General features: G+C 35.0%; 1 protein-coding gene across 1 annotated transcript in view; it reads left to right on the top strand.

Annotated features, from left to right (window-relative positions):
* Positions 1-6,450: 6,450 nt before the first annotated feature.
* The window catches only part of LOC124355758, a 46,738-nt gene continuing 27,877 nt past the window's right edge, over positions 6,451-25,311 (top strand). Inside the window, exons 1-3 of the mRNA XM_046806914.1 lie at positions 6,451-6,515; positions 10,358-10,573; positions 23,398-23,632. Of these exons, the coding sequence (XP_046662870.1) occupies positions 6,451-6,515; positions 10,358-10,573; positions 23,398-23,632 (516 nt within the window). The remainder of the gene's footprint in view (positions 6,516-10,357; positions 10,574-23,397; positions 23,633-25,311) is intronic.

Genomic DNA, 25,311 nt, shown 5'->3' with positions numbered 1-25,311 from the left:
AAGCACTGGACTTCTTCATCCTCTTTTGAGCAATATGAAACTACTAGTGATAGCTGAATGAATAAATTAAGTTTTGATATTTCCAATCATGGGCGGCCCGAAATGAAATAATAATCCGTGCATTATTTTCCCTCCTTCCCAATCCGACACAACTCCACCCTTCCCTTCCATTTGTATGACCCCTCCATAATACGAGTTGGTTCAATAACTTTATCTACGAGGGGAGACTGAAAAGTCCCTTCCCTTATATATGTATAACACCATTCGTAGAAAAACTAATCCTATTTAATTTTCGATGTAGGCCTAATCTTTTAGTGCATAATCACATTTATGAACTACTAACTCTCTTAAATAACCCACTTAAATAATAGTGCTCTTTCTTCTTACAATGGGCATTTGTATTGTCATGCAGCATTAGAACTCCCTTGCTAAACTTCTTCGTCCATTGTTATTTTACTAAAAAGATAATCTATAAGGATTATCTCTTTAGAGTTCCAGAAAATGATGGTCATTAGCTTCATAGCCAATCACTGAGACTTTTTTATAAGAGGACTTTCACACCTACCCATTCCATTGATTCCATCTTATACTCTAGGTCACACTTAAGAATCCAGGTTGCATGCCCTTTTACAATAATAAAATACTCATATAGTATCATCTTCTTATACACTTAATTTCAAAACGATTATCTGAACTCTGCATTCGCCGCTGGTTAACAAGATCGTCAGCGTTTTTTGAACCCAAATGGGAGAGAACTTTCTCATCTTTAAATGGTCATGGAAGATGATTCCAACTATTTCCTTGTTAATATCTAGAGCTGCTGGAATCTTCCCAATGTTTATCCTACATCTTCGATCATCATATATCCACAATGACTAACTATTTGTGAGCTTAGCCTACGCAAGTAATATCAACAAACCATGTAATGAATAATGCCAGATTCAAAGTAATGTCAACTTTTATTTATATATCTCTATGATATTCGCAAACGTGCATATTGAAAATAATTTTAATTCTAATTAAATAATTATTGTAATAGTATAAATCACTGCTGTCCAGGTTGAGCTTGCAAGTATATGATGCGAAAGTTCACCTGCAGTGCGAATTCTTTCCTTTGGGATCCATGTTAGTATTTTTTCGATTTGGCACCCCTCCCTAAACGGCGTACCGTGGGGTTTGACGGATCAAGAAACATCCTGTTTCCAATACCTATTCCTAGAAGTGGCAATGTTTCATTCTCCAGTTCATACTGTAGCCTATAATAATGTCCACATGCCAATACAGTTCAAACGTGTTTTGTGTATGCATGTATTTTTTATTTAAGAAATAGCTTATGGACGGGTTTAACCAGAGCGTTGTATTTTTTCAAAATCATTTAATTAATCAAACCTTATTCTCTTATCTACATTTATTTTGAGCATTTTACTAGATTGTCACCTACATAATGGAATTATTACATCTTAAATTCAATTTAGGTCCTAAGAAGAGCTAAGCGATATTAAAAATTACAACAAAATAAAGAGATGTTTATACCGAACACTTGTTTGTAGGAACTTTTTACTTTATTTATAAATGACAGACCAGATCCTAATGCATTGAACTTTATGAAACGTCTCTACATGGCAATGTTGAAGGCCGGTTCATTGATAAATGTTGTAAGCTTTCCGGTATACACGCGTATAAATATTGATAACACAATTAAAATGTAGAAATATTTCTGCTAAGTTTCCTAGCGTGCCAACCGCAATCAAAAAGGTGATAAAATAAAAACTGGTCGAGCCATTAATACATATCAGCTTATAAATGTGAAAGTGGGTTGGGACACCAATGTGACGTGATTAGCTAAAACTCATAACTTCTTTTTCACGGGGTACCAACTCCGTTTTATAATTTACTAGCTGACCCAGCGAACTTTGTTCCGCCTTAAAGGCAATATCACATGATCACATTTGTACTTTTTAAATTAGAATAATTGTAAATAAAAAAATATAATTATTCAATGATTCTTTATTTGCCATTTATTGTAGCAACCTTGTGATAAACCATTTTTTGTTTTTTTTTTATTAGGCGCGAAAAAATAACGCGGAAGGTCTTCTGACCTGTGAACATGCCACATATAATGGACCATGGGAAAAACATGGATGTTCGAGATTAAGACCACAAACTTTTACCGATTGGCCTTGTGACTTATTTACGGTCATGGCGAATGCAAGACGGATAAGAAATTGAAGTCGTTTAAATTGAAATGGCATGTCGGTTGGGATCATCGGGATACTCGGAATGACAACTTCCTCACCTTTGAATTTTTCCTTTGAGTATTGTGGCATAAATAAAATTGTTCATCAATTTACTTACCACCAAATGTGTTCCGTTGCACAGTTTTGGCTGGTTTAAGTTTTTAAGCATGATTACAACAACCAAACTTTAGTTGTAAATTGTGCTGTGGTAAGCCAGGTACATCCAAGGAGTTTAAAAAATTCAATTGGATAGTTGGTGGCATCACCTTCATTTGCTACACAGTCAATAGATTTGATAGAATGCAGTGTACCAATGATCTCATTCTGAATTATGTAGTTTAAGTCATCTACATCTTTATTCTTAGCTACCAAAATTGCTCGCTCACTCAACCATTCATTATTTTTGAGGTTAGTAATGATGTTTGGGAATACTTTGTTAATGAGTTCGTCTTTCGATGAGACAAAAGTTTATAGAAATTCGGAGGAAATGAAATCAATCCGCTCGATTCGTCGACAGGTACTCGACGATTACCGATAGTCAGCAATTGCTCCAGAGAAATCTTCAGCAGATGTATCGTTCAACAATGCAACTCTCATGTTTGTTGTCAGCTGAAGTTTCTTAACATAGATTCGATGATTTGAGGCAAGCGTTTATCTCGTCGGCAGCAGTCGATCTGGGAATTACTGGCAATGTTTGGCGGAAATCGCCAGGCAGTAAAATCATTGAGCCTCCAAAACATCTCGAGTCATTACGTAGATCTTGCAATGTTCGGTAGTAGAGTGCTTCCAATGCACGTTTGTGCGCGATTGTGCATTCGTCCCAGATGATGAACTTCGATTCTGATAAAACTTTGGCCATAGCGGAGTGCCATATTGCATGTTGGTTTTTTCAATATATTCCAGATTTAACGGCAATTTTAATGCAGAATGTGTCGTACGACATCCTTTTAGTAATGTGGCTGCTATTCCAGAAGAAGCAACTGCAACCGCAGTGTTGGATCTTGCACGAACAGTGGCTAAAATTACTGACATGAGGAATGTCTTACCAGTTCCACCAGGGGCATCCAGGAAATAGAAACCACCATTTCCATCATCAGTTGCCTTCATTAATGTATCATAAACTTCCATTTGTTGGGGATTCATCAGGGGTACATTCGTTTGAACTTCTAAATCTAATTCCTGGTGATCATATTTTACGTTTCCGTTCCAATTCTCGATTAAATGCGTCATTCATTTCACAATTTGGCACTGGCATTCCTAACCTGACTAATAAAACTACCGCATATGAGATAGCACATGTCTTCAATCAAAAGCAAGGCCTTATTATGTATCTCCTAATTCATTTCAAGATTGGGATTTCTTGAATTGACACGAATTTGATGTAAAATATCTTCTGCCATATTATCCTTGTATTTGTGCCATAGGTTAGATGGGTTCGATGGAAAGCATGTCGAAATGATGATAGCAAATAATGTAATCTGACTTGGAGATGCAGAGATAATAAATTGCTTTCAATTGTAAAAAATTAAAATTTGAATTGTATTATCTGGATAGTAAAGTCTATGTTTAACAGTGATTGCAGAAACAGTTGAAACAAAATTTGCTGTTTCTCTTAAGCTTTACTCTATGCTTTCAAACTATAAGTGTAAAGAAATGTAAAATAGTAATTAAATGATATAAACATATGTTTCTTTTGTCGCATTATACATGTTTACAAAGAACAGCTGATTAAATTTGAAAAGGCTCTTTCACTTAATAACATATGTTTGCTGCAATGCATTTCTTACGGGTATTTCTGTAACTTTTAGAGACCAGTGGGGCGGAATCCTGAATCGGGAACGGGATAAAAAGTATCCTATGTTCTTATCCCAGTTCTTAGCTACCTCCCTACCAATTTTCAGCCAAATCGGATCAGGGCGTTCTTGACTTATAAATAGTGTAACTAACACGACTTTCTTTTATATATATAGACTAGCGACCCGGCCCGCCTTCACATAGTTCCATACATTAAAAAAATGTCTAGATTCAGTACTTTTTTCAGACATAGTTAGTCCACTTTATGTACCGAAAGGCAACAAAATATAAAATTACTTCCTGACTACAACGTATTCTATTAGATATCCCAAGGTACAACACTTAAACTTACGTACTCGACACTTGACACTCAGAACAAAACTTTTATAGGTTATGTTTACTCAAACAAAGCATCTGTAAAACAATAAGCATAAATTCTTTATGTTACTGTTTTTCATTTCTTTTTTGGCTTGGTATTTATACCATGAAGCTACCTACACGTGTTTTGTCTCTAAAATGTATTAATTTATTCCAGTTATTTGCTACAGTTTTACTTCAATTTTTATCCACAACCTTTACAAATGATTATATTTTTAGTAGGTAGTTAAATATTACTTGAAAACTTAAATTTTTTAGTTATTTAGTAGAACAAAACTTTCAATCAAACCAAAACACCAATTCAGATTTTTCAAGCGAAAAAGTAATACTGTACATATCTACAATAACATAATTTGGGTTATGTTACCTTGCTATCAAAAGTGTGTAATTTTGAATTACCACATAGATTACTACACCTACTAAACATAACCGTACTAAAAAACAAAATGCTTTTCTTTACGATGTTACAGGAATAAAATAACACTAACGTCTAAATTTTAGGATTTAAAATTATACTAAGGTAGAGCTCTACTAATCCGTTTTACTTAACTTTAGTTAAAGATTAGTTAATCTTGGATTTCATTATTATATTATACTTTGCAATGAAGTGTGGTATGATGCCCGCTCGACCAATCAGAGCACAGTTGCCGTTCTTCGGTCATAAGTCGCGCAACAAAATTACGTGGTCTTTTACACGTAATACCTACTATCTACCAAAATATTGATCGGAATTATTTGTTTAAAGAGTAATTTGACTAAACCTTTACGTAGGTATCTAAATGCATTGATGTATAGAATTTTTTACCTAAATAGCATTTAACATGATGAAAATTTGTTATTGTGAGTTATTTTTAGTTATACAAAATAATAGTAGATAGCTGTATGCCACCGTGGACTTTTTTGTAGGCCTTTTTGAAATTTACAATTCTGTAACAAATTATTTTGTTATTCAGCCTAAGATTTAGTCACTATTAACAATGAAAGTGTTAAAAAAATATACATTTTCGCAAACTTTTCTCTACTTTCTATGATTAAAATATTGGAGTATTATACCTAGGAACATGCTCTAGTTCGTAACGAAGTGAAAACCGAATCAAAAACCGTTGAATAGTTTAGAAAATATCGATACACGGACAGACCAACACAAAAGCTACTTTAGTTTATTGTGTTGATGTACATCTATGTTACGAAACATTGCGTGTGCTTTAATGAAATATTTTCTGTACATATTGGAGATAAGGATGCTATTTGGGTATTAATTCCCTAATTATTAAGTTATTTTCCTTCCTGATTATTAACAAGGTTTATATTGCCCTAGCCTCTTTGATAATACTATAGAAGTTTTGAAAGTAATGTTTAGTCGAGTTCTACTTTATATTTGGGTTTGTAGCTGTACTCTCATGTGTGAGTTTTTGCGATTCTGGTGTTTTATATGCCTAATTTATTCACGAACTCGTGTATATATTACTTATTGCATTTCTCAAGTGATGGTACGTCGGCAGTATTTTCAAACTTTAATAGGCTGCTTTAGTTAAATAACTATGGATTTTCCTCCATAAGACCATTACTAAACCACATGCAATTGTACGCATTTATTTTTGATCGTAGCGTTATTGGTGATGTCTTATTCCAGAAGTATATTTAATACGGATTAAAATTATTTTTTGTTGTCTGAGTATAGGTAGATTTTTAACCACAGACTATAAAGTATAAACCAATTTGAGATTTTATTTCAGAATACTTAATAAAAATTATTGTAAAACACTAAAAATACGTGTAAATGATTTCTTATTTAGTTTTCAATCCCCACTATTCTAAAACTAAAGGGTTATAAAGGTATCAAAATGTTTGAAATTTAACGTTGTTTTTGGGATATAATGGAGATGATTGCCAGTATAAGTAACTCTTAATGTAATGTTATGCGAAGGGTTGTGGCATAGTGCTTTACATGTACAAATAAATAAAATAAAGTTCAGCTTACATCGTCGTGTCTCTGTAGATGACGAGCAAGCATCATATTATGAAGCAATTACGTGAGATAATGGGCCTTGTCCACACGACCCCCTCGCCCTCAATATCAGTCCCATTGTATGCCACTATCACCCAGTAAGAAAGTAATTTGATTGAACATCGTCGTTTCCCTTTCGGTGACCGGAGTGTATCAAAGATCATACGCCAATGTCATTCAGTAAGAAAGTAATTTGAACATCGTCGTTTCCCTTTCGGTGACCGGAGTATATCAAAGATCATACGCCAATGTCATTCAGTAAGAAAGTAATTTGAACATTGTCGTTTCCCTTTCGGTGACCGGAGTGTATCAAAGATCATACGCCAATGTCGTCCAGTAAGAAAGTAATTTGAACATTGTCGTTTCCCTTTCGGTGACCGGAGTATATCAAAGATCATACGCCAATGTCATTCAGTAAGAAAGTAATTTGAACATTGTCGTTTCCCTTTCGGTGACCGGAGTGTATCAAAGATCATACGCCAATGTCATTCAGTAAGAAAGTAATTTGAACATTGTCGTTTCCCTTTCGGTGACCGGAGTGTATCAAAGATCATACGCCAATGTCGTCCAGTAAGAAGGTAATTTGAACATCGTCGTTTCCCTTTCGGTGACCGGAGTGTATCAAAGATCATACGCCAATGTCATTCAGTAAGAAAGTAATTTGAACATCGTCGTTTCCCTTTCGGTGACCGGAGTGTATCAAAGATCATACGCCAATGTCATTCAGTAAGAAAGTAATTTGAACATTGTCGTTTCCCTTTCGGTGACCGGAGTGTATCAAAGATCATACGCCAATGTCGTCCAGTAAGAAAGTAATTTGAACATCGTCGTTTCCCTTTCGGTGATCAGAGTGTATCAAGGATCATACCCCAATGTAACACACTGAGAAAATAATTTGAACACCGTCGTTTCCCTTTCGGTGATCAGAGTGTATCAAGGATCATACCCCAATGTCACACACTGAGAAAGTAATTTGAACATCGTCGTTTCCCTTTCGGTGATCAGAGTGTATCAAGGATCATACCCCAATGTCACACACTGAGAAAGTAATTTGAACACCGTCGTTCCCTTTCGGTGACTGGGGTGTATCAAGGATCATACGCCAATGTCATTCAGTGAAGAAAATAATTTGAACATCGTCGTTTCCCTTTCGGTGACCGGGGTGTATCAAGGATCATACGCCAATGTCACCCAGCAAGAAAGTAATTTGAACATCGTCGTTTCCCTTTCGGTGATCAGAGTGTATCAAGGATCATACCCCAATGTAACACACTGAAGAAAATAATTTGAACACCGTCGTTTCCCTTTCGGTGATCAGAGTGTATCAAGGATCATACCCCAATGTCACACACTGAGAAAGTAATTTGAACATCGTCGTTTCCCTTTCGGTGATCAGAGTGTATCAAGGATCATACCCCAATGTCACACACTGAGAAAGTAATTTGAACACCGTCGTTCCCTTTCGGTGACCGGGGTGTATCAAGGATCATACGCCAATGTCACCCAGTGCAAGAAAGTAATTTGAACATCGTCGTTTCCCTTTCGGTGACCGGAGTGTATCAAAGATCATACGCCAATGTCATTCAGTGAGAAAGTAATTTGAACATCGTCGTTTCCCTTTCGGTGATCAGAGTGTATCAAGGATCATACCCCAATGTCACACAGTGAGAAAGTAATTTGAACACCGTCGTTCCCTTTCGGTGACCAGGGTGTATCAAGGATCATACGACAATGTCACACAGTGAGAAAGTAATTTGAACATCGTCGTTTCCCTTTCGGTGATCAGAGTGTATCAAAGTTCATATGAGGTGTCTAAATACAAAAGCGGACATATACAGTTTGGTAAATTTATGGTAAACTGGAAAAACCCCTCACATAGCGCCTTTAATTGATTTTAATACGAGTTTGTTAACAAATAAACTTTATAGCTTGCGACAGTAAATAAATTAAGAATACATTGGGCCTATAAACTAGCTATAAATAAATAATGTAATTTTAAGTTTGCAAATGTCCACTTTTGCTCATAAAATTGTAAAAGTTCATATTTTCACCTAACATCAAGGGAAATGTCCACTATTGCGCCATTTTCATGTTCAAGTTCAGACGACGTATAGGAAAACACATTTTTTAGTAAGTTTGGATTAAGAAGTTCCGTGAACGGTATTAAAATTATAAATATAAATCCACCGGGAGTAGCAGGTAGCTTGGTCCGGAATTTTGGGAAGTGGCATGCTCTTCTGACAATCAAAACTAAATGATGCTACTGCTACGTTGTCATCTCTTAAAATATCAAACAAATCTGTTGGCTCTTCGTTTGTGAGCACGGAGCTCAGCCATTGATTTGGATTACTGCACCATCATCAACTCGTTTTATTCCTTCACATAATCGAAGAGATGTCGAACATCGGTAGAAGGGGTTCCAAAACCAGTGTTATACTTCGTACCATGTTCTTTCCACATTATGAAAGAAAAATTCTTTCACTTTTAAGTTAGGGGTAGCTGTGAAATTGGACAATCTCCACAGCTTTTTGATGTTTAACTCAGGGATAAGATATACTCTTACGGTAAGAAGACGACCTGCAGTAATGTGGTTCATTACACTTCAGAGATTTAATAAATGGTCAAACTTTCTGTCTATGACTAGCTTTTAAATGGGATATACTCTGTCCCCTTCCCTTTTGACCGTAGGGATATGGCTTAGATTTTTGTATTTTTTTGTAACATTCTAGACCCTGTGTTTGGGAATGCTAAAAATTACTTAAGAGGTACGTAAAAACTACCTCATTTTAGATTTTTTAAATGCATCCATAAACTATCAAAAATATTCAATGTTGGCAATACTGGTATCTCCACAGTTCAGAAACCTGTGCGTATTCTAGGCACAAAAAGGACAAAACAGGTTGAAGCTGCAACTAGTCGGGAGAGGGGGAAAGAATGTGACTGTATGTTGTGCTGTCAGTGCTGCTGGTACATACATTCCCCCGATATGAGTGTACTTTTACAAAAGGATGGGCCATTGAATGCTATTTATCACTGCAGTAAGGAACGGGTGGATAAACGAAGAATTTTTCATTGTCTGGTTGGACCATTTTATTGCCCATTAATTACCAACCAGAAAGAGTCCTGTTTTATTAGTTATGGACAATCATTCGATGCACACTACTGTAGCTGCCTACAGTAAAATTTAATAATGTATTAAATAATTCAATAATATTAATAATTTAATAATGTAAGGTCGACCACATTACGGTTGTCACGATACCCCCTCTACGTCACATCGTCTACAAGCCCTAGACGTTACCTTCTTTAACAGTTTGAAGGCAGCGTTTGTTCGAGAATATGACTTATACATGAGATCCTATTTACAAACTTTACACCATACGAGATCGCATCTCTTTTCAACAAGGCCTATATTAGAGAAGCCAACATCGAAAATGGTATTTATGGCTTTAAATCTACAGGTATATTTCTTCTAGATACAGAGAAATTTTCAAACTAGGACTGTACCGTGTTTGAACAAGCCCCAGCTTGTATCTGTTATGTAGCACGAACCAGACGCTAACCTCCAAGCCCCCACTCCATTAACATCTGCAGAACAAGGCACCTCAGTTCCTGATCGTATTCAAAAATCATCAAGTGGCAGACAGAAATGGCAAAGTAACGCCACTTGTACCTTTTTCTCAAATTTCGTCAATTCCAGAACCAAAAAAGCAGCACCACTGGTGCTACATCTAAAACTGACTCAAGAAAGCAGCACTCTCAAATATTTACTCTAACCTCAAAAATAGCTCTCGAGCTAGCTATGCTTGAAAAAATTGAAAAGAAAAAGGGTAACTATATGAAAACTACTGGTCCTAATCACAAACTTGTCAGGCCCAGGTCCAAAGCAAACACAGAACAAATGATTCTAAAATTCTAAAAGAAACTTGAATCTGAACAGGAAGATAAGTACTAAATGTCAAAGAAACCTGGAGCTAGATTATGATGAGGAAGATGATAGGCCTAATGATCGTATGGAAGACCTATGTGACGACGATGATATAGACGATTTGGATGCTCTAACTTTCGTCAACGCAACAGCCGTATCAAGAACAGAAGCCGATGGAAATGATGTCACCTATAACTGTAGAGAATTCGGTGTCGGTAATGAACTTTGGTATACATGCGAATTGTTCTGGATGGATATACGCAACATGTAGTGCTGTTGATTCTGCAGATAATTTTGTTTGGGACAATACCGTAAATTGTAAAGCTTCAGGAAATGATAAGTACATTCTCATAAAGAGTGTCAAATTAAAGAATACATTACAGTTTGTAGAAAACCGTTCTGGTAAAAAATAGGTCAAGTTTTTTTTTAGATAGAATCTAATAATTCAAGCAATCTAACAAAATTTTCACTTAAGTGAACGGCATTGCCTCGATCTTCCTAAGTTATTTTCTCTATGTAAACTTAATTTTTATTTGTTCACACACATAAATTATTTTTGTATAACTAATAAATTGGTATATATTCTATGTGACTATGATTACAATCCTTTACAGTATTAGGTAGTTTTCGAAAAAACTCAAATTAAATTTATTTACCTTTTTACGTAAAAACTATAGTAGCTACTAAATAATACTAGTACAAAGAAGCTGTTTATATATAAAACAAAGTAATAAATATGAAATATCAATAAGTATGAAGAGCTGTAAAATTACTCTCAAAGACCATAAAACCTCATCATTTTACTCATATTTTTCCGGCTTCCCGCTTTGATGTTTCAAAACCTATGGTCACCTTATCTATAGCGCGTCAATGGCACGGCAACAATCTAGTACAGTAGTTACCGATGCTGCCACTAGAGTGCAGCACCTCACGGCTTTATACACGTATTGAAATACTAACTCACAAACTGTTCAGTATTAATCCGACCAGTGGAGCCTTACCGAGGATGGGTTATTTAATGCGTAAATAATTACACATTTCCTTGACAGACCAGCAGGCCAGTTACTGTTTGTGTGCCTTTAAAGTTTGGCGTATCTTCATGTCGGTGTTGATTTTCAGTATCTAATTATAATCATTCAATGTGAAACAATTGTTTGGATTTTGGGCTTATTAGGATGATTATCAGCGAGACAAGGTAAATCTGTCAACTTGACAGTGAGACAACCAAAGGACTCATATTAAAAAGATTTTTATTTATGCCAAATAATAAAACTAAAACGTTAACAAGCCATCTAACATTATATCAACTTTAGATTAAAAAGGTTAGACTAATAATTTTCAAAGTCAGGAACATCAGTCTCTTACCTTTCCAGATCGTGCCAGTGTCCAGCGATGTTACTGCAGGTTTGACTCTGAGATAGATTGGCTGCTTGTTATACTGGCTACTGTCTGTATCGATAGACAGCTAAGAATGTTAGTTTTTATTTATGTTTGTACTTCATAAACTCTATTTACCTCCTGACATCAAACCGTCTTAAAGATCATGAGATTAGAGCACACTGTGGGGGGGGGGGGGGGCACCAGGCAAGTGGTGTTTCCACCATCACATTACACAAACACTATGCACAAACAATTGGTTGGCACAGCAGTGTCCTACAGGAACTAAAGAATTGGCTCTTGGAAGGTTGGTAACTATCTATAATATATACTGTACAATATATAATATAGTACAGTTTACGGAAGTCACAGCAAGTTAGGTAGAATCAGGAGGAAAAAATAAGACCCCTTCCTGGGCAGAAAACGCATTACAACTCCCTAACCCTTTAAGTAAGTTTCAGTTGTGCCAGCTTTATGCTAGACTTTAAATACTTAATAACTTATGTGTATTAAAATTTTCCTTTCCAATAGTTTTGTCTAAGTTTTAATTGCAAAATTTAGGTTTTGTAATGAGAATTCTGTAACAAAATAAACATTTCAGTCAAAGCTGGTCAAGATGGACTTGACGTTGCGGTCCCCCCCCCTCTGCAGCTCCGCTGTTCGCTCAAGCACTTTTTCGCTATCGTGGTGCTGAGAGATTAATTCTAGTCAAAAATAATATTATTTGGATTTTAATTGTAAATTGTTCTTAGTTATTCAAATATAAGTCCCCATTTACCTGAATTTTATTATGATATAAATTATTTGCTATTTATTGATAAATTTTAACATGACTCCTAAATTGTATGTAGCGCCAGAAGACATGCTACAGTAATTGGCGTGAGTGGAGGCACTTGACATACCGGGAGGGAGAAGGTGAGGGGGAAGGGTGTAGCTTTTCTTCTTGGTTTCAGACAAAAGTTTACAACTGAAAATGTTTGTATACCCCCTTGAAAAGGCACGTGATTGAACGACTGTTGCAACAGAATATTTATGATATTTAGGCTATCTCGTATTAGTAAAGAATTTCAATTATTAATCATTAACAAACATTAACAGAATATGACGATGGTTGTCGTAAATCATTTCAAATCCCAATTGAAAAGAAAAAAGAAATAAACAAGGACTGCCGTTGAAGACTTTGGTACATCTGTTATACGTAATACTGCTTATACATTTCATTCAGGGGAAAGTTTTTCAAGAGTAAATATGAATATGAATACTATCACGACAATATGAATAGCACAAATTATATTCAGTGGGTAACAGAAAAACCTATTTCAAATATTAGTCCTAACTCAGAGCTTTTGGTTAATGAAGAGGAATACCACAACTTTAAGTTAACAAAGCATTAACACCAAACTCCACAAAATAGGACATGTTTGTAGACTTAAGGAAACATATCATTCCTGTTGAAACTGCATCTGTATAACGTCACCTTCACATAAGCTCAAATGCAAACGGTATGTTTTGGATAAGATCATAAAAAGATTAGGGCGTAGTCTGTTGCGATTACCTCCGTACCATCGAGATGAACTCAATTAAAAGGGCATGAGCGGATATGAATAATTATTTAGCGAGTCACAATATTAGGTCTACGTTCGTAATACAAGAAATAAAAAAATGTTGTGAGGAAAAAATATTACTTCTCGAGCAAGAAGAGTGGGTAGCAAAGTTCAGACTTGTAGAAAGAGCTGAAGATTAATACAGAGCACAGAAGCCAGCGATCGACAAAACTTTGAAAGCGGTGATGATAAACCGGAATGCCTGAACGAGCACGGACTATTCCTCATAAATTGGCACGGACAACGGCAGAGTATCAAGGACCGAAGAACTTGCCTGACAAAGGGCTTAATATTACTCATACTCGTATACCAATATTGTATGTTAGAAATTTACGTATATTAAATAGCCAAACACTATTTTTAAGGCACTAAGTTTTGATGTATTTTTGTCTCAATACATTTGTGGTTGAACTTAAAGCTTGAGTGTTAGACCATTTTATAATACACGTACGTGTACAATGGCTATAATCATACAATTATGACAGATTTTCTTGATCGTGACAACATGGTAAACTCTACATCGGCGTTGGAAATATAATTCACATGAACCAGAAGTACTCATACACGGGCAAATCTTACGAAAAGCGTAGCGAAGCCACGGGAAACAGCTAGTAATTTATAAAATTAATAACCACTGAGATCTTATGCTATTTTTAAAAGACTAAACGAATAAACTATGATGATAAATACGCGCAATTTAGAAAATACACAACGCGCGAGCACATACTGCTTTCTTCCGGCACGTCATATTTGCACGACGTCACGTCGTCTGTTTCATAACAAATGTAAATATCAGTAGCGTAGCTTCAAAAGTGTTTAATACAACTAAAGAGTATAAACAACCTACAACACTTCATTACATTTTTATTTGTACGATGTCCATTTCAAATTCAGGGAATTCATCTCCAGGTACTAAACTAGGTTAGGGTAAACACAACAAAAATAAACAAATAAATGAATTACTTAACACATGTTATAACGACTTTGGCTAAATTTCTTATTTTATAATGTTTAAAAGGATTATCCTTACTATTAAATTACAAAGATGTTTCAAGAAAACATTTATTATTTGATACTTGATACACGGAAAAGACGGAAGTGTGGGGCTGACCCCGCTCTCTGCGCTCGTGAATGTGGGGCTGCGTGCGTGCGAGGCAACTAACTGGCCCTTCAGCCGCGACTCCTAATTATTAATACTGTAGTAGCCAATCTACACAGTTTATAAAAGAAGGTATGAACAATAAAAACGTTTTATTCGTGTCTTTTCCAACAACTTTCACGCTGATAAAAATATCCTGACAAAATGAACAATAGCTTTATCATAGAAGGACTTTTTTGTGTTTTTTAGCTCAGAAAAATGTGTTTAATAATATTTATTTTAATAACAACCAAAAGCTAAATAGGCTTTCAAAAAAATGCTTATGTTCCTGCCAGTATACTTTTGTTTAAGGGCACAACATTTCATAATTGATTAACCATGAAGCCTAAAGGTTCTGTTAATGAAATATGTTGAGTTTAAAAACTGGGCCATTGGTTCGATGTTATCACCAACAGGGGAGCGTAGTTCAGCTTCCGTCTCTGCCGGGAAAATAGTTTTTCCGACCTAATCGAAAGATTGACGTCTCTTAGGCCTATTGGTTCCTGAACGGCAAGGTATTTTCGTAAGGTCGCCTCTGGAAATGTTGAAACTTCTTCCGACTTCTCTGATTTTCCTTTTCTCTTCTTTGACAGCCCGCAAAGCATTTTTTAGGTCATCTGGCGAGTACTTTAGGCGATCACCCTTTCGAATGTAATTTCTCGGCATCTGAGAACAAAACCACGAAAAACAAAGATTAGGCAAACCTTTGTATATAAAGCGTGTGAGGGGGAATCATGCGCGCAAACGCGTACCATTACCCGACTGCGACCATGTGCGAATAAACCTAACCTAAAATATGCAACTGAACTAATCTAAAGACCCAATCATATACCGAAACACGCGTAAATTAACGTAGTTTAAGACTATGTTAACAGATTATTTAGATTGGAGAAGAAATGATGTAGGCTTACCTTCTTATTCCTGATGAGAGAAAATATTAAGAAAATCACGATAAACACTTCTTTCACTCTCACTCATTAACAACTGCCAGTGGCGCGCCGGGTGTTGTTTGTCTAGTAGTTCGCATAGCAACCGCTAGGTGCAGCAGCACTTATCAGACATCGGATTACTATGTCCGTTTGTCTCAAAAACAGTGATGCGCACTATTACCCACTGCGCAGAATTACCCCACTCTCCCCTAATCATTAACAAACATTAACAGAATATGACGATGGTTGTCGTAAATCATTTTCAAATTCCAATTGAAAAGAAAAAAGAAATAAACAAGACTGACGTTGATGACTTTGGGTACATCTGTTATACGTAATACTGCTTATACATTTTCATTCAGTGGGGAAAGTTCTTCAAGAGTAAAATATGAATATGAATACTATCACGACAATATGAATAGCACAAATTATATTCCAGTGGGTAACAGAAAACCCTATTTCAAATATTAGTCCTAACTCAGAGCTTGTGGTTGATGAAGAGGAATACCACAACTTTAAGTTAACAAAGCATTAAACACCAAACTCCACAAAATAGGACATGTTTGTAGACTTAAGGAAACATATCATTCCTGTTGAAACTGCATCTGTACAACGTCACCTTCACATAAGCTCAAATGCAAACGGTAATGTTTTGGATAAGATCATAAAAAGATTAGGGCGTAGTCTGTTGGCGATTCCCTCCGTACCATCGAGATGAACTCAATTAAAAGGGCATGAGCGGATTATGAATAATTATTTAGCGAGTCACAATATTACGTTCGTAATACAAGAAATAAAAAAAATGTTGTGAGAAAAAAACTATTTACTTCTCGAGCAAGAAGAGTGGGTAGCAAAGTTCAGACTTGTAGAAAGAGCTGAAGATTAATACAGAGCACAGAAGCCAGCGATCGACAAAAACTTAGAAAGCGGTGATGATAAACCGGAATGCCTGAACGAGCACGGACTATTCCTCATATAAATTGGCACGGACAACGGCAGAGTATCAAGGACCGAAGAACTTGCCTGACAAAGGGCTTAATATTACTCATACTCGTTATACCAATATTGTATGTTAGAAATTTACGTATATTAAATAGCCAAACAACTATTTATAATGGCACTAAGTTTTTGATGTATTTTTGTCTCAATACATTTGTGGTTGAACTTAAAGCTTGAGTGTTAGACCATTTTATATACACGTACGTGTTACAATGGCTATAATCATACAATTATGACAGATTTTCTTGATCGTGACAACATGGGTAAACTCTACATCGGCGTTGGAAATATAATTCACTTTAACCAGAAGTACTCATACACGGGCAAATCTTACGAAAAGCGTGCGAAGCCACGGGAAAACAGCTAGTAATTTATAAAATTAATAACCACTGAGATCTTATGCTATTTTTAAAAGACTAAACGAATAAACTATGATGATAAATACGCGCATTTTTGAAAATACACAACGCTGCGAGCACATACTGCTTTCTTCCGGCACGTCATATTAGCATGGACGTCACGTCGTCTGTTTCCATACAACAAATGTAAATATCAGTAGCGTAGCTTCAAAAGTGTTTAATACAACTAAAGAGTATAAAAACAACCTACAACACTTCATTACTTTTTATTTGTACGATGTCCATTTCAAATTCAGGGAATTCATCTCCAGGTACTAACTAGGTTAGGGTAAACACAATAAAAATAAACAAATAAATGAATTACTTAACACATGTTATAACGAACTTTGGTGGCTAAATTTTGTACTTATTTTATAATGTTTTTTAAAAGGATTATCCTGACGTACTATTAAATTACAAAGATGTTTCAAGGGAAAACATTATTATATTTTATACTTGATACACGGAAAAGAACGGAAGTGTGGGGCTGACCCCGCTCTCTGCGCTCGTGAATGTGGGGCTGCGTGCGTGCGAGGCAACTAACTGGCCCTTCAGCCGCGACTCCCTAATTAATTAATACTGTAGTAGCCAATCTACACAGTTTATAAAAGAAGGTATGAACAATAAAAAACGTTTTTATTTCGTGTCTTTTCCAACAACTTTCACGCTGAGAAAAAATATCCTGACAAAATGAAACAATAAGCTTTATCATAGAAGGACTTTTTGTGTTTTTTAGCTCAGAAAAATGTGTTTAATAATATTTATTTTTAATAACAACCAAAAGCTAAATAGGTTTTCAAAAAAAAGCTTATGTTCCTGCCAGTATACTTTTGTTTAAGGGCACAACATTTTCATAATTGATTAACCATGAAGCCTAAAGGTTCTGTTAATGAAATATGTTGAGTTAAAACTGGGCCATTGGTTCGATGTTATCACCAAACAGGGGAGCGTAGTTCAGCTTCAACTTCTGTAATGGTTCCTACAGTGCCGCCCCCAGAAATCTTCTCTGGGGGTGTGTCCGACGAACACCGGGGAGTCGTACAGTGGGGTCGAATGCTTATGTTGCTGGTAAAAAACCCCAATATTCAACACCATCTTAATTGTGATTTTACTTATCGTTATAGCAAAGAATAACTCGTGGTACTAAACTACAACGTAGAAATGTATCTGTGCATGCATATCCATCTTAGAGATCTACGGAACAAATTTTGTTTCATTCAAAGCTTACAGACAATAAATAATTAAAAGTGTAAATCTGGTGGCAATTTCATCTGTAATATCAATAAGCTGTTTTAAATTGGTATTTTAACTATAAATATTGACCTCTTAAACAATTGCTTAAATAGATATAATATCTATTTTATATAAGGGTATTATGCATATGCTTTATAGCATTATAAGGCTCAAAACCTTTTGAGAGTCTGAAAAATAATTATGAGAGGAAAAGTAGTAATATAATACATTGTAACAACAGCAACCCACATATAAGGTAGAAGGGTGGTAAGTTAACTTCCTACTACATAAGACAGCACGGCCCGTTAGGCCCCGCACGGTACACAGAGGGCGTCACAATGTGACCGTCTACAGAGTCTACCTGCGGCGCGCGCAACGAAGAGCCTGCAAGCCTTCTATAAAGTATTTGGTAAGCAGGTAAAACCATATTCAACTGCTTCTAATCATGGACATGGACATGACATGGCGTGAGCCTTTCCTAATGCTCAATACCCTTGGTTTTCATGGGATGACTGGGCAATACACATCTACAATGAACTACAACAGCATTAGAAACAAGTGGCAGATTTTTAAAGAATATTTACTGCAATTGAGTTGCTGGGTTCGTGCTTATGGACAGAGAAATGTGTTTTAGAATAAGAAGAGACTTACGGTTCCTGGAGATAGATGCACTTGGCATAATGTAAAGTAGAGCAGCAAAGTGAAAAGAAAGGCAATATTAAACTTATTTAACGTACAATATTGTATTTGCACATATGTAAATAAAAATAAAAAAATGTCCCCGGACTTCTTTAACACCTTGTATGTGTGTATATACGCTGCATATGAAACATAGTATTAATGTGTTAGTTGTTAGCAAGTACGTTTTAAAATACTGAAGTGGACTTAAAGTACGAAAAATGTTCATAACTTGTCATTAGAGTTTTAAATTTGTATATTAGGTCTGAATAATGTGTTTGTTATATATTTTAGCTGATTCCACATAGTTAGATGTTAGTACTGTAACTAAACTTGTGTATTATTATATTCAGTGTGAATTATTTTCAAGCTGAGGCTTAACATTTAATTACAAATAATATTGGCAACGTGTTAATCTATTGAAAACTGTTTAAACGTGTTTGTACATCAATTATATTCATTGAAATAGGGTTATTTGAGTTTGAAGAAATTATTCTTGTTAAAAAACTTAAATACACAACTACACCATTATTTTGCCTATTGAGGTTTTTGTCAACAAAAAATGAACGCGCCTCCACTGTGAGCCGCGAGTATGGAACATCGATGTATAATAGAACATGTAATAGAATAGAACGATTTTCTATTATACATCGATGGCATTGAACACCACGATACCAATAGGCGCTGTCCCCTGAGAACATTTTGAAATGTAACGTTCTAGAATCGATATTTTATAAGTAGGCTACTTCGGAACTAATGTGAAAAGAGGGTAAAGATCGGGTCAGAGTGTATAAAGTTTACAGTAAAACCACTCTACCACTAATCAACAGGAAGTTTTGGATCCGATTAAGACCAAATGTTTATACAAGACAGGTACAAGTGTTCTGTAATTGAATGTATAATTTTAGAACTTATAATAGTATGACAATAAAGTTGTTAATTACCATCTTACTTTTATTCTTTACCGGAAGGTTCACAAAATTCTGCACTAGTCACGTTTTGGAGCTAAGAGTGTACACCTTCAGGGTGTAATTTTGTAATCCACTATTTAAAACGTTGAATTTTTAACGCAGATTAAATTGAACAGGTATAGTTAATTTAACGGTAACTGCCCGTTTTAACGTGCAAATCGCCGCTCAGAGTGGTGTTGCCTCGTAGTGACAACGAATAACAACAAACTCTCACAGAGCTGCTCAGAGCTTAGCAACATACTCGCTAATGTGACAACTGATCAGTCAGGACTACTCCAAAAGATACTTGTACCGGGTACTCGTCTGTCCTGAAACTAAAAGTTACCGCAACCCGACAATACCCGGTACAGGTTACTTTGACGATACAAATACTTTACACGTTTACCGGCGTTCCTGGTACAAAGTATTTGGACTCGTTTATCAGTAACAGTAGCTGGAACGTGTACCTGTACCATTTTAGGGGTACTCTGTTACGTATGATTCTAAATCAGAATATCAATACATTTTGTGCTCGATTACTGAAAGTACAAGGTACAGGTAGAAACCACAAGAAATAGTAAGAACTACCCTTACTTTCATAGTTGCTGCGTGACGGTAAAATTCAAATATTTAGTGTCGAACAAAATATAATTATTACATGTGTAGTGCCATGTATTTAGAAAATTTATATATATATAATATATAATTATTATATAATATATATAATATATATTAATATATATATATATATATATATATATATATATATAAAAAGTTTAAATTTACACATTTTATTGTGACTGGTTTTCAACGTAATTGTTCTTTTTAGAAAAAAATCCTGTTCGGAAAACGATTATTTTGAAATAAAATTCTCTTGGGGGAGAGGACCGGTCTCGTTTGCCCCCCACCCCGTTGGTGCGCTCCTGAGCTCTTAAATAATGATATTGCCCAGTCTATTTTTTGTATGTGTTGACAATTGCTCGCTCAATTGAATTCTTGAAATGTTTTGGCCTCGCTGGAAACTAAAGGCTGATGCTTGTTACAATACAGTAATTCCTCAAAATTTCAAAAGGCTAAGTTAATTTATTGATGATTTGGAAATCTATGGTAAAGATAAACGTTAAAATTATCGGTACATTTTATTAATGTGGAATTCTGAGAAAGAATACCCGTAAAAACAAATGCTCAGTATTTCTAAATTGATCCTCACTCACACCCCTTAGGTACGCTACTGATATTGAGTAAAACTAATTAATTATTAACGAGGAGGAAGGCTCGGCACGCGATACGGGAGGAAGAGCGACGACTTGCTGAGTGGGGAGGGGAGTATTCCCTCTAAAATGTCAGTCGGTGTTGTGAGCAAAAACTCGATCAATAAGATGGCCCGCGCCGTTTTGGACTATGCGCAAGTCTCCAAAAGTGGCGACTTGTGCTCGACTCACCTCTTCAAAACGCTTTGTGCTGTTTGGCTTCAATCTTCGTTTGTGATAACCTACAGCTGTGAGCAGGTTAGTTCCAACATAAACAAAATCAGCTGATTTATAGTACTAGCAGTAAGTTTCGTTCATGTTGCTCAAAATGGGCGAATAATTTCGCTAGTTGCAATTCTGCAATCAATTTTGCCAACATTGCGCACTCAAATTGTTGCTATTGTATTACATTTCCCAAAGAAAATAATTTTAAAATATACAACATATTCTAATATTTTAATGCAAGCGTAACTGTGTGAAAATATTAATTAGTTGGACTTAAAAATAATTTATTGTATTGTACATTTTGATTGGATTAATTAGTCTATTTTTGTTATCTGTTTCAACAAATAAAATAATTTTAAACATAAGAAACGTTTTAACAATAATAAACAAACAAAAAATCTATCACATGAACTATTAATTAATCTAAAGTGTATCGTATCAATGATTTTTTGTACAATTATTTGTGTTCCGAAAGTGACAAACCGAACTAAACTTTCATTCCAGGCGTTTTCGTATGTCTGCTAAATCCCAGCACCAAGTGCGCATGTCTGACTATAATCAATACGAAATACTCAAAATGTAAATCATTCCATTTGTCGCCAAAAAGTCAAATCAGCATTTATCATTATTCGCATTTTGGTAATGATAATTTTTGTTTCCATTTTATCTAATGCAAATGACAAATAAATACCAGTCACACTGTTGTATGTTTATTACTATTTTGAGTTATTGATATATTATTATTATATATGTAAATGTATGTTATCATGAACTTGTTATGTTATCAAAAACAATAACTTTTTTACATGTTTAAATGGGTTGAAATTAAATAATTTAATATTGTTTTGAGATTATTATTACGTTAAATTTCAATATATCAAGTACTTTATCAACAATTGAGCTGAGCGTTAGCGAAATTTCTTTCTATCTATCCGCACAATATTAGAAAACAAACTGACCTATAGACTTTAAATTTTGCATGAAGCTTCATTTCTATACAAGCAACACTGATTTCGATAATGGTGCATATTACACTATGAGTTTGGCTGAGCGTTAGCAACTATTTCTACATTGGTCTTATAGGTAACCACGATGACGAGAAATAGCAGAAGTAAATTTGTTAACAACATGCATACAATAATGTGAGTTTTGAACACGTGACATTAAAACATGTTGGTAGCTTACTAAAAAATTATTGAGTGGAAATTCAATGTTAAAAGCCGGTGACAAGATTTGATTTCAGCACACTCTTGCGTTGTAGTATTCTCCCTACCTTAACGTAACTTCTATTATTTGAAAAAGCCTAAGTTAATTAACAAAAACGAGAATGTATCTTGAATCAAGATATCTGGTGTTAGTTTTCATCTGAAGATATCTTCATAGACAAGAATGAGTCCTACGATTTTGCATCTACAACCTTTGGAATTTGTATGAGCGTCAGTGAAGCGTATTGTCTCAATTTCTCTTTTGTCTACCGGGGGATTTAAAACTCATTCTTTCATGAACGACTGTCTGAATATTTGTCCGGAGACATTCTGAGAATTAAATGGGTTTTAGACTTTAAACTTTTTAATTGTTTAATTTTGTTAGATCTGTTGCTATAATGAAAAATACGTAGGCCTACGACAATAGTTTGCCAACAATGTTAAGCATGAAAATGTATTCCAAAAATGATGTGTCACGAGACAAACTCAGAAAACAATGAGTAGTTTAATATCAACATTTTTTTCTTAGTGTATAGGTTACCAATCGTACTTACCTACCACCGTACTTACCCTATAAAATTTCGTAAAACGTGCTTTTTAAGCTGTGTTCTTTTAGATCACTTAATAAATGTAGATCTGTTCTTATTAAGTAACTTTACATTTACTGATAATTGGCAAAAGTCTGTTGGTAACATTTTGGAAACAGTCCAAACACTTTTTCTTGTAATGTAAAGGTTAAAACATTTTGTTTGTTTTTTATAATATCAAGTAGATTTTATGTATCGGAAAGAAAATAAAGCACTATTTGACATGTTAGTTGTTTGCATTCATTTATTCGTATTGCTTTAACATCTTACCTTCTTCTGAAAACTATGATTGTATGAGAGATAGTACCCTAAAATTGTACTCAGAGAGAAAACTCATATTCTGACTGTATTATAACAATAGATTTTACTTAAATCCATCAATATCATAGTTATTTTAACTTAACTTTTTTTCAAAAACATACATGGAGGAATACCACCAACATGACTATGTCAAAGTCAACACACCGTTTGTATTGCAGGATGCTCGCCCAATACCTCGTGCACTGGGATGGCTACCAGGCTAATCTGCAGGCTGCCTTCGAGAGACAGTTCCTTTCAGAGAGCTTTGTAGATGTGACACTGGCAGTAGAGTCTGGACTAATAAAATGTCACAAGGTGGTTCTGTGTGCAGCCAGCAGCTACTTCCAGCAACTCCTCTCCCAGCACAGCTGCCCTCACCCCATCATCTTCATGCGAGACATGCAGTACTGGGAGGTTAGTAGAACATTTTGTAGACTTGACACTGGCACTGCAGGTTGGACCGATCAAATGTTAGAAAGTAACCAAGTGTGTGCTCAGGAGATATTTCCGGCAACTCCTCTACCAGCATAGTTTCCCTCACCTCATCATCTTCATTTGAACCATGCACATATGTCAATCATAATTACATTCAAGAGCATATTTAGGAAACAATTTAAGGGGGGGGGTCTAGACAACTCATATTTTCCCATAGGGGACAGAGAGTAGGTCTCCATTTCTTTAAAAAGTTCTTGACCTGTTTTCTTTGTTGAGAAAAATCTTTCAGCAGTATGTGTCAGTAATACTGAATTATTTAAATAATAATAATAATCGTATATTAAAAAAGTCAATGAAAAATTGTAAATTGGGGGAGGGTCTGGACCTCTTGGAACATATTAACAGTGAATACAATATCAAGATCATCATTCTCATGATGTAATGAGGTACTATGTACAGAACATTACTACAAATTAAGAGCAATGGAATGCCTTCTTAATTTTGAATAAAATAGGAGTTTCACAGGAGTTAGTTTTACTAATAGGTCTTTATTGTGTTTGTTGTTTTATAAGTATTTTCATTTGGATCCATTTTTCTAAATAATGCAATGCTGTTATTAGTCAAATAAATATAAAATTCATAACCCAACATCATAATATATGCATATCCATTGTAAGAGCCAGAAGAAAGAGGAAATTTAGAGTTTTTCTTCCATTAAATTGAAGTCCATTTCTATTTTAAATTTGAATATGGCTTTTTCTTGGGTTTTTCTAAGGCTTTTACGTTTGCTATTATAAAATAATATAAAATAAATATTATTATTCAAGAATTTTACAGTAAAAACCTTAACTCCAACAATTATCTGTCTTAAAATTAAAAGATCTTTGAGACTATCATTCACTTACCCTGTTGCATGCTCTTTTAAATACAAGTTGCCCCAGTTATTACTTGAACAAATTTTGATCTATTTATTTCTCAAATAAATGAAAGAAGGACAAGGAGAGGTACGTACTTATGATCTATTTGATTTCATTGAACAACTACTTTCAGTGAATCTTTTACAGTTTCTGCCTGTCGGTTGTGGAATGCTCTTCCAGTAAACATCAGAGTCATCGATAAGCGCGTCTGCTCCACTTTGGAGCAGAGCTGAGAGCCTTGATGTTGGGGGTCAGAGAGTATAGCATTTGGCGGCTTTCGGCTGTGGTACTTGGGATATTGGAATGCAAGTTTAATGAAAGCGAGTGCTTCTTGTAATAATAGTGGAAATATGTGTAAAGTTTTATTTCATATATATTTTTAAAATTATTATAATTTTAAATAAATTGATTTATGTTTGGTTAGTAATGTAATATGTTACCTTAATTTCTACGAGGTTAAGTGGTAGAGAAAACATTTCAGTCGTAACTTTGTCACAAAAAGTAATTTTTCATTTCATTTCACTGCGACACAAGTCATGTACCAACTTTAGGGCAAACAGAATAGTAGTAAGTTGCAACTACTGCAGTCAATGTGATAAATAGGATAAAAGCAATACAAATGTTACTAATAAAATACAATAATAAGTGTTGTAACTGTTTCACTACAGAATGTTATATTAATAACATAATATATACAACAATAATATAAACTACTTTAAAATTTATTTTGATATGTTTTCA

Source organism: Homalodisca vitripennis, chromosome 2 (assembly GCF_021130785.1).
Source record: "Homalodisca vitripennis isolate AUS2020 chromosome 2, UT_GWSS_2.1, whole genome shotgun sequence".
NCBI lineage: Eukaryota > Metazoa > Arthropoda > Insecta > Hemiptera > Cicadellidae > Homalodisca > Homalodisca vitripennis.
Note: the sequence above shows the minus strand (reverse complement) of the source record. Positions and strands in the feature narration are given on the sequence as shown.